Below are 12,079 nucleotides of genomic sequence, written 5' to 3'. Positions count from 1 at the left end.
CACATTATTTTCTGTTCGTACTTTTTTTATTTTGATCTTTTATACATGTCATGACATTTGTAGTTTTAGAGAAAGTGAGTTTAGTTGTGGTTTCAAATACCTCTTAAACCACTACTAAAATTCTACCTTTAAAATTTAAGCTTCCTAGCTGAAATGATTTAACGTTAAAGGAAGGGGGTAATACCATCAAAATGAATAACATATAGGAAAAGAGTCCCTGGGACTTAAACTTAAAGGGATACTGTCATGGGAAAAATTTTTTTTTTCAAAATGAAGCAGTTAATAGTGTGTTAGGAAGCTGCTATCTGGTTACCTTCCCATTGTTCTTTTGTTTGGCTGCTGGGGGGAAAAGGGAGGGGTTAGATATCACTCCAACTTGCAGTACAGCAGTAAAGAGTGATTTAAGTTTATTAGAGCACAAGTCACATGACTTGGGGCAGCTGGGAAATTGACAATATATCTAGCCCCATGTCAGATTTCAAAATTGAATATAAAAAAATCTGTTTGCTCTTTTGAGAAATGGATTTCAGTGCAGAATTCTGCTGGAGCAGAACTATTAACTGATTCATTTTGAAAAAATTTTTTTTTTCCCATGACAGTATCCCTTTAAGCTGGCAACCAATATGTCCAGCACACGATTAAGAATTTGTGAGCATGCACGTCTGAAAATAAAATGCTATATGTGATTGCTTTCTGTTATGACCATGATACTGCAATATTCTCATTGTGTATCATGGGTTTTGAAAATTAAAATGCCCCAAATATAGCAGACAGCACTATCAATGATTATATTTAAAAAGCCTTTATTTGCTTCTCGTGGCTTTTTTTTTTTTTTTTTGGAAAAATGCAATATTTCAGGCCATTTATCAAGCTATGAAACTTTATGGGGAAGAAAGAATTCTGGAAAAAGAACTTATTCCCTTTATCAGGAAGCTGAAGGGCAACCCCTGCCTTGGCTTCTCTCAGAGATGTTTTTTTCCTTCCCTTCCTCTCTGCACTCATGAAGTATTTCCGTCAGTATTGCAATGTGTAACCGTATCTATATGTATGCATTTGGAATTAGCCAACTTTGCACTTATGCACAGTATGTGACTAAATGGGGCAAGATTTTTTCATTTGATAAGCATTAACAGTCATTCAACTAAACACTTCCTAATCGGTTTGCAGAGAAACAACAAGCGAGTATGTTATACATAGATATAAAAGAGGGCTCAGACAGTCTTTCAGACTGAACAAGGTAGGATTGCAAATCAGCATAAACACAGACTCTGCTTCAAAGATTCACATTAAATGGAGCAACTTTAGCAGTTAGCATAAACACAGTCTCGGCTTCAAAGATGCACATTAACTAGAATGATGTTAACAGTTCTTCTGTAGCATAAACAATTTCTCGGTTTAAAGGATGCACATTAACGGGCGTAACTTTGACAGTTGGTGTAAATATAGTCTTTTCTAGATCTAAACATTCAGCAAGGTCATAATGACCAAAATAATCTGCAACAGCAGAAAAACAGTCTTGTTGCTCTGAAAAAAAGGTACTAATACAGGCTATTTTTTTATGTTCAAATTCAAATGATCGATTACTGATGATCGTTACTTCAGGTCTAGTAATCCCCAGAAACAATTAGACTGTAGACCAGTAAATGTTAATTGTGGATGGGTTGTTATGGTTTAATAGAATTTGCACCTATTATTTTACTCTCCAAGACACCCAAAGCTGAAGTTTCTACTAGATTTATTGCCCTTTTTTTAAATATCCATTCACTTCATGTTTGGTTGCAAGTTAAAGTTCAGGGAGCACATTTAGCTGCAAGTACAGTTAATAGATGGCATTGATTCCTGCAATTAATTCAGCAAGGTGAACTGTGGTTGCTCTTAATATACAAGCCCTTTAATTTTCTAATGGGAATATTGCAAGGGAAACAATTAAAGTTGCAGATATTTCAGCAAATCAGCAAAGGGAAATATGGGGAGGTGTACTGCAATATGGGTACCCTGCAGCTTGACCAGTAATGTTCCCTGCCTGTCAACCTATAGTAATGCTTTTTTGTATTTCACTAAGGGACAACTAGAATGTGTTATAAGAGAAAATAATGCCCTTATATTGTTGTTGATATTCTCAAGTCATACACTATAATTTGCAAATCACGCACTTTGTAAAATAGATTTGTGAAAACTGACTTAATTCTTATGTATCATAGGATCTCACTGCTCTCCTCTTTATTAATTTAATTTGTATGTATTTTACCACTGCTTCTGAAGAACTGCATTAATCAGCTGCCTATCAGAAAATAGAAAACAGTGATGTCCTACTCTAGACATGAAGACAGAAGGAACAGAAAGAGAGCCTGTATTTGAATCAGGGCCGGAACTAGGGGTAGGCAGAGTAGGCACGTGCCTATGGTGCAAAGCTGGGGGGACGCCAAGCACGTACCTTCCATGCTGCCTGCCTACCCCTCATCCGGTCCCCTCTCTACTGTAGACTGATGCCTCGCACTTGCGCATCCATTGGTGCATGCGCGCCAGCATCCATTGGCGCATGCGCGCTAGCATCCATTAAGGCTTCCACGCTAGCATCCGTTCACACGTGGACACATCTGTTTGCGCATCTACACACCAAGTGGGTATACATCAAATGCACAGATTACATTTAAATATACAACCAATATGAATGGCTGAACTACGTAAAGAAAATGCTTCCACTAATTACGTACGAAGCAAGAGGCCGCTTAACTAAATTTCAGAAAGTCTGGAAAACTTGGGGGTATATTTATCAAATAGTGAAGTTAAAGATCGCCACAGTCTGTTAGAGTGAAATTCCACCAGTCTCCATTAATTTCTATGGGATTTTGAAAGGAGTATTTATTAAAGGATGACTTTCACTTTCATCCATAGATAAATGCCATAGAAATTAATGGAGAGTGGTGGAATTTCACTCTAGAGGACTGTGGTCATCTCTAACTTCACTCTTTAATAAATATACCCCTTGGTGTGATACACTAGACACTTAGGCAGCGAATCATGAGACGGCGAAGTGAATAAGGACTCATTGCTTTGATATTGTATCGAAAATGCTTTTGTACCCTCTCCCCTTTTTTCCTTCTGTACCCCACCTTTTATGTTTGTTTGCCTGTTTAACCTGTTTAAAATAAAAATACAATCTTGAAAATCAAATTAAATTTTCTTAAAAGCTCAAATTTGACAGTTTTGACCATAAAAAAATGTTGAATTCAAATTTTCATTTTGACCCTTGATGAATCTGCCCCATAATATCAAAAATACATGAAATGGATGGCTTTCTGCAATTTAAAGCATGAGCCGGGAGACAATATTTAAAGAAAGCATTTATTATATCCCATTTATTGGATGGAGGAAATATTGTTGCCATCTCTGTTTTTCTTTGTACACAACAAGCTAGGGATTAACAAGTGAAAGAAATGGACTTCAGAGCAGAGCTTATGATGTATTCCACATACACTCACATAACTATTTTTCATAACTAACAACTGTGTGTGCATTATTAAACACATTTAGATAGCATTATTCCACAATTCACCACACTGAAAGCATTCATTTGCGTGCATGCATTTTTCATCTGCTCGGGACTATAAGAGGCTCAGGGCAGCTGGAGCACAGAATCCCTTAATATCTCTGTGCCAGGCTGAAAGTGCAGGAAAACAAAACACTAATATTCAGCAACTTGTAGTCTGTTCTTCTAAATACCCCACAGAGTCTAATCTGCAATATATAAATATATGAATACATTTTTATTCCCCAGGACTGCTCTCCATCTTGCTGAATCTCCAACAACTGCTGCCCTGTAATGGTCATTCAAAATGGCAACAGTAAATTTTAATGTACAATTACAGTATGTGTGTCTTGAATATATAATTCAGATATTATTTGACAAAATGTATTCCACAAATGGTTGAAATTAGTTTATGCTATTTGCCCCCCCCCCCAATTTAACCAGAAACATATATAATATGTTCATTTATAATAAAGTGGTTGGGAGAAAACCCTTTGGCAATCATACATTATGCTATTCAAATTTATAACCTTAAGAGATTCTTCAGTGGTGTTCAATTGCTAATAAAATCTGACTGCCGAGTGCTATAAACAACATACCTTGCCAACAAGCACCAACCGTCAGTTGCATGGCAATGTGGGAAGGATGAATGGGCCAGTCATTGGTGACCAGATATGGCTCATATGTGGCTCCATCCATGTATAAGGTAACCACTGGAAAAGCTATGTTGATTATATAGTAGTGCCATTCCTTGTCGCAGATCTAGAGGAAAAAACAACATGGTTACTGTACTTCGCAGAGAAATACACTGGAAATACCATGGAATACCATGGAAAATATTTTTTGAAAATGCAGGAGTAGTTTAAGATTTGAAAAGATTACATAATTAAAATTAACCTAGACTTCAAACATAATTACTAACAATATATAACATACAATATAGTATTTCATTTTATAATATTTTATATGATATATAACATATATATAATGAAATGAACCTGAAGCTTTTCAGTTTTTCTCTTTTAAATGAAAAATAAATTTTATTTATAATTAGGCTTAATATTTATGACTATATTTAAATAAAAAAAAAAACGAAAACGGGTTAAGAATATTTACTAAATGGTAAAATAAACTTTGCCTCCTACCAAATTACATAAGGGCACTGAAATAGAAAATGGGGCATTTCACTTTGTCTGTAGTGTTTCATACCCTGTACAGGTATGAGATCTGTTATCCAGAATGCTTAGGACCTGGGGTTTTTCCGGATAACGGATCTTTCAGTAATTTGGATCTTCATACCTGAAAACTACTAGAAAATACCATAAACATTAAATAAACCCACTAGGCTGGTTTTGCTTCCAAAATGGATTCATTTTAACTTAGTTTGGTCCAAGTACAAGATGCTGTTTTACAGTGAAAAAGGAAATCATTTTTACAAATTTGGATTATTTGGATAAAACGGAGTCTGTGGTAGATAGTGTTTTTGTAATTTGGAGCTTACTGGATAATGGGCTTCCAGATAACAGATACCAGTACCGATAACAATTGTGTCTTTGCTTCATTGACAGGGGTCAAATGCAATTCATGGTTCTCTACTATACTATAGAATGAAAAGCTCATACACAGTGGGGCATTTGCTGGCAAGAAATTATGTGCTGGATTGACAGATAAAAACTTTAAATGTAAAGAAATTATATTTTCACTGTTTCTTTTAAGGTGAATTTTTTTCAGTAGACCAGAATAAAACTACATGAATCATTGCTGTCACTGTAAATGCGTGATAGAAATAAGTATATTTTCATGCTAACTTTAGCTATATGTTACTGCTTATTTTACAGCTCTGTAGGGCCAGATTAGTACTTCTAATACAATGCTTAAGATATCGTTATAATTATGATTGCTTCTAAATTGGGATGGGTGTTGAAGTCTTCAGTATGTTACATTCAGCAAAATAGCCGTGCATATATTTTCTAACTTACTCTCGATTGTGATAAAATAGATTTTCATTGTTGCTGAGCTAGTATTATCCTGCTGACCCTAGCTAAAGTTTAGGTTAAACCATTCACGCAATCAATACCAATACATCGATTAACAATATACTGTAATTGGGCATTTAAAAAAAAAAAAAAAAAAGCTAAGCAACAAATAAATAAATGACAAATGATAATGAATGTAATAAACTTATACTTATTACTTATTGATGTTCAATAGCATCATATTATCTGAACCATTTGTTTGGTGTTTTATTGGCAAATGATAATGAATGTAAGGCACTTCAATATCTTGATTACTTTGAAGCTTTTATACAATAGGAATCTTCATTAGAGACACAAAGTTGAAAATACATCTATGATCTTATAAGGCAAATCAAATTAGTAGTGATGGGCGAATTTATTCGCCAGGCGTGAATTCGCGGCGAATTTGCGCGATTCGCCATCAGCGAATAAATTCGCGAAACGCCCGCGAAAATTCACGCCAAAAAACGGGCGCCGGCGTCGAAAAAACTGGCGCCGGCGTCAAAAACGAGACGCCGGCGCGATTTCGCTAATTTTTCGCCGTTTCACGAATTTCGCGCGCAAATTTGCCCATCACTACAAATTAGTATATTTCAGTAGAGGTGGATAAAATTAACTTTATGCTATATAAAAATCATAGGGTATGTGTATGTCTGCAAGTGCCTTTGTGGTTCCCACAATTTCCTCGCAGTCAGCGGCGTGTTACCACCACCTCCAATAAAGGTACAGGTATAGGATCCATTGTCTGGAAACCAGTTATCCAGAAAGTTCTGAATTATGAAATGTCCATCACCCATATACTCCATGTTATCCAATAATCCACATTTTTAAAAATGATTTCCTTTTTCTCTGTAATAATAAAACAGTACAGTTATGGGACCTGTTATCCAGAATGCTCGGGACTTGGGGTTTTCCGGATAATGGATCTTTCCTTAATTTGGGTCTTCAGACCTTAAGTCTACTAGAAATTAATTTAAACATTAAATAAACCCAATAGACTGGTTTTGCTTCCAATATGGATTAATTCGTTCTTAGTTGGGAACAAGTACAAGGTACTGTTTTATTATTACAAAGAAAAAGGAAATCATTTGTAAAAAATTGGATTATTTGGATAAAATGGAGTCTATGGGAGACAGCCATTCCATAATTCGGAGCTTTCTGGATATCGGGTTTCCGGATAAGGGATCCTTTACCTGTACTTTGTACTTAATCCAAACTAAGATATAATTAATCCTTATTGGAACCAAAACCTGCCTATGGAGTTTATTTAATGCTTACATGATTTTCTAGAAGACTTAAGGTATGAAGATCCAAATTACAGAAAGATCAATTTTTTGGAAAAACCCAGGTCCTGAGCATTCTGGATAACAGATCCCATACTTGTACTTTCATCAAAATGCAATTCTGTATAGTTGTGCTTCCTTCCTTCTGTCTGCTCTGAATTGAGCACTACTGCACCAACTGACACAAGGAACCCATGAGCTACTGCCACCTTCAGACCAGGCTGTAGCTCCAGGGTTCCCTCAGTGCCCTGCATCAATCAATGCAATTCATTTGCGCAGACATAGCTAGAAATTGGATTTTCTGACAAGCATGTGCACTCATATGTTGTTCTGTAAAATATTTCTACAGCATTATAACATTTTTGTTTATACTCTCTACTATGTATCCTTTAATTTTAAGAAATTTTAGGTGCCCTTTTCACCAATTCATCCTGCCACTCTCCTTTTACCAGAGCATTAAAATTCACATAATGCAGGTTTTGGCATCCCATTTCGTGCACCGTATGCCGTTGAATGTAGCCTAGCATAAGATCAGAGTGGAAGCTCTGTTCTATCTAAAGACAGAGAAGGTAAACAAAATATCAGAGGTATGCCGGGACCACTGTTTTATAAACTGCTGAGGAAACTGAGCCTCTTTTCTGGCAAAAGACCGTTGTGGAATTAACTCTGCACTACTTATCCTCAGGGAAACACAGAACTACTGATAATAACTTACCTACATCTCTTAAAATACTATAACTGTAAAGATATTGCCAAACCATCTAATTCATATTCGCATGGCCAGGTTTCCTTGACTTACATTGAAGTTCTCTCCAATTTTAGGGCACTTTTTTTTACAGAGGTCTTCTGTCTCAGGCTTTGCAGAACAATCCACAATTTACAATCCTGTGGATGCCAAAATGACCTAAACTACCACTATTAGACAATACTACATAATACCCCTAAGCCAAAAGAGACTTCCCACAAAACATGTTTGTCACTAGAGTATTCCTTATGCACGTTGAAGATTCATTTTCCAAATTCTTTTCTTCTCTGCAAAAAATCCAAATTTTTTAAAGCCTTGTTTATACTGAAGATGTTTTTCTTGCAGCTCAGTTATTGAAACCGGAACCCAACCTGGACTGCAACTGACATGCTCCCCAACCCACAATGTTGTGTCATTCTGTGGCTACTAAAGCAAATAAAGTTCTGTCTTGCATAAAAAAGGGCATTTACTCAAGGGATGAAAACATAATTATGCCTCTTTATAGGTCCCTGGTGAGGCCTCATCTGGAGTATGCAGTGCAGTTTTGGACTCCAGTCCTTAAGAGGGATATAAATGAGCTGGAGAGAGTGCAGACTAATTACAACTAAACTGGTTAGAGGGATGGAAGACTTAAATTATGAGGGTAGACTGTCAAGGTTGGGGTTGTTTTCTCTGGAAAAAAGGCGCTTGCGAGGGGACATGATTACACTTTACAAGTACATTAGAGGACATTATAGACAAATGGCAGGGGACCTTTTTACCCGTAAAGTGGATCACCGTACCAGAGGCCACCCCTTTAGACTAGAAGAAAAGAACTTTCATTTGAAGCAACGTAGGGGGTTCTTCACAGTCAGGACAGTGAGGTTGTGGAATGCACTGCCGGGTGATGTTGTGATGGCTGATTCAGTTAATGCCTTTAAGAATGGCTTGGATGATTTTTTGGACAGACATAATATCAAAGGCTATTGTGATACTAAACTCTATAGTTAGTATAGGTATGGGTATATAGAATTTTAATTAAAAGTAGGGAGGGGTGTGTGTATGGATGCTGGGTTTTCATTTGGAGGGGTTGAACTTGATGGACTTTATCTTTTTTCAACCCAATTTAACTATGTAACTATGTAACAACTGCCATATCCCCAATCTAATTCACGACCCACTGACCTCCATTAAACAGGGAGTGCTGTTGCTGCAAACCATACGTGACATCAACAGAACTGAGTGGGTAGGCAGAAAGAAAGGAGTAAAACTTGATATAGTTAAGACTTGCAACCTGACCCAGAACCTGCAAACCTATAGATCTGCTAACCCACATCTATATCCGCATCTGAAATTCCCTACTTGCATCTGAAATTCCCTAACACAAACCTGCAGGTTAGCTGCTTGTTTGCTGATATCCATGGGTATCAGCAAGTACCTTACCCTCTGCAGTATTTGTTAATTCTAAAATGTATGTGATACAATGTCTTACCAAAATATTGCTTCATTACTACTGCAAGACATGTGATAGTATAGTTATGGTTTTGCACCAATTACTAAAAAAGTGCAAAGACAATGCCTGTGATTGAAACATATCCAAAAACCTTTCCATCCAGCAGACCTGGCATATTTTGCAAAGTACATGAAAAGTTTTTCAAAAGCCTATTATGTACAAGGGAGAAATAGTCTGGGGAAATTACACATATCACTTAGTGATTTATATTGTGCTACCGAAACTACAGCATAATAACAAGGACAGGAAATAAAACAATAAGCAATATAAGATTTGTATATACAGACAGACTGGAGAGCAACAATTCAGACTTAGAAAATTGTTACAGTTTTAAAGTCCATGAATTATAGAGGCTTCATAAATGGATAAATCTTGACGTTAATTTATAATAACTAAACAGTTGAATTGATTAGGGCAGCTTATTATAGAGAACAGGAGTTAAGTGCATGTCAGTGTTATTAGGTTAGCCATCGATCCACTATGTTGATCTGTGCAGGCTTTGTAGGTCTGAGTAAAGTGGTGTTTTTGTTATGCTGCTATTGGTGACTAACTGTATTAAAAAGGAGAAATCAATTAAGCAAAAGCTAATTTTAGATGAAAGAAATCCATAGATGATGGGATCTGTTAAACTGGTTGATTGAAGTCCTGAAGTCCTAGACTAGTCATAAACTAATTTTTGTGTATAGGTAGATAGTAATACCTTTCTGATTACCATACCAACACTAACCAAATGGAATGAACATGAGGGTGCCAGGAGTTGTCAAACTGTAACTTTATTCTTCCTGAATAATAAGATTAATCACAAGCTAAGCATTTCCAAAGTAAAATTCCTACAAGTTTCATTCTGGACCTGCCTACATTTCACATTTCCAACAGCTGCAGGAACAATTCAACACAGTCAGCTCAGCATAAATTACACAATGTCTCACAAACATTTTAGGTGTTCTCTCCCCATATTTGCCATCAGTCTCCCTTATGACTATAAGGGACCTATCACCACAATCGCCTATACGGGGCTGAGCCCAGGACACCAGCTTTGCCAGACACTCACCGTGGGTTCCACCACCTTCTTGGTCAGTTGCCTGATGCACTACAGGGCCTCAAGGCAATTACATTAAATCATTTTAGTGAAGCCCCTTTCATCGTCTTACATGTGGGAAGCTCAGTTATTGTATTTTACAGAACTGGTTCACTAACACCAAATATATTGTGAGCTACACAGTAGCAGGGTGTATTTACTTAAATATTCTCTATAATGAAATGTGTAAGTGGTCATATAATATATACTACATATATATTAGTAACATGTATTTGTATACACTAAATGCCCAATTGATTTTTTTTTCATAAATGTCCAAAAATGTGTGTTTTCCCATTTTTTTAAAAAGCCTATACTATATGTCTTTATAAGAGAACCTTCCCAAGTAAATCACTTTAGACATGTTTATTTCTTGTTTGAACACTCTGATTATGGAATAACTGACTGACTTTTTATTTTCTAGATGGAAGTACATAGATTATTCTCTTACTATATTTTTGCTCAAGTCAGTCTCGAGAACCAAATTTATTTTGCTCTGCTGGGTGCTTCCTTCATGTATGGACATAGCTGCTTATATACTGTATATGTATCCACTGAGCTGTATTGGATTGGCTTCATTAGTTTCAGATAGGAACATTATTATAGAATGTAATCAGCCAAGGAAATTCAGTCAAGCCGGAGTCAGTGATAGCTACAAGTGTCACATAGCAATTTCCTAAGAGTATTAGGAGAAGCATGAGTGCATGAGCATGCTTATGTTGTTCTTTATCTCTCATATCCATGCTCTTTTCCTCTCCTCTGCAATGAAAATGGTAGTGAGAGACCACAGATTGCAGGAAACTTAGTCAGCTCTGGGGTTTCAGAATGACAAATGGATTAAACTTCTACATACGGGTATGACATCTATTATCTAGAAACCTAAGGGTAGAACTACACAAGCGTCTTCAACGAAATTCGACTTTTGATTTGACGCGGTGCTCCAAAATGCAGGAGTCAAGTCAGATGCAATGGAAAATAAGGTAATCAATAGCAATGTAGGACGGTGTTGCAGCGTTCCTCCGACATGACACGTCAAATGGATGTGGATGCTGCATGCTACCTTATTTTTTGTCTCATCCCACTTGATGCCTGCGTTTTGGCGCCCCGTGTCGGATCTACCCGAATCGCATTGAAGACACTTGTCTACCCTAAAACCGTTTATCCAGAATAGTCAGCATTGCCATTTTTCATAGTGCCCTCTTGAAAAAATTATTACATTTTGATTAGACCTGTGATTTTCCGGATAACTGATCTTTCCGTAATTTGGGTCTTCATGCCTTAAGTCTGCTAGAAATTCATTTAAACATTAAATAAATCCAATAGGCTGGTTTTGGATCAAGTACAAGCTACTGTTTTATTATTACAGAGAAAAAGGAAATCATTTTTAAAACTGTTGATTATTCAGATAAAATAGAGTCTATGGGAGACAGCCATTCCGAATTTGGAGCTTTCTGGATATCGGGTTTCCGGATAAAGGATCCTATACCTGTATAAAACGTTATCCCTTTTATTATCCACATTTATGTTTTGTTACTTATTGCCATCCTCTGTTATTCACCTATTCAACCAGCTGGAGTCAATGACATATTTAGATAAGAATAATGATGGGCGAATTTGTGACGTTTCGATTAGCAGAAAAATTGTGAATTTCTAGTGAAATTCCCGAAACGGCGAAAAATTCACTGGCATCTCATTTTTGATGCCGACGTCCATTTCTTTGACGCCGGCCGTTTTGCAAATTTATTCGCCGGCTGCGAATCGCACAAATTCGCCACGAATTCGCGCCTGGCGAATAAATTCACCCATCACTAGATAAGAACATTATAGAATTCTCTTATAGAGGCAGGTAGGTGAAGGTCATGAATGGATCAGATGTTTTTACAATCACCGTTATGGTTTTCTATTTTCTCAAGGGCTGAAATACTGTGGAATTCACC

General features: G+C 36.7%; 1 protein-coding gene across 1 annotated transcript in view; it reads right to left on the bottom strand.

Annotated features, from left to right (window-relative positions):
- clstn2.L (calsyntenin 2 L homeolog) overlaps positions 1–12,079 on the bottom strand; it is a 441,104-nt gene that overhangs the window by 26,936 nt on the left and 402,089 nt on the right. The window contains exon 9 of the mRNA XM_041563401.1: positions 4,129–4,291. Coding sequence (XP_041419335.1) covers positions 4,129–4,291 — 163 coding nt within the window. The remainder of the gene's footprint in view (positions 1–4,128; positions 4,292–12,079) is intronic.

The sequence above is a fragment of the Xenopus laevis genome, chromosome 5L (assembly GCF_017654675.1).
Source record: "Xenopus laevis strain J_2021 chromosome 5L, Xenopus_laevis_v10.1, whole genome shotgun sequence".
Lineage (NCBI taxonomy): Eukaryota > Metazoa > Chordata > Amphibia > Anura > Pipidae > Xenopus > Xenopus laevis.
This window is presented reverse-complemented; position numbering and strand designations above follow the sequence as displayed.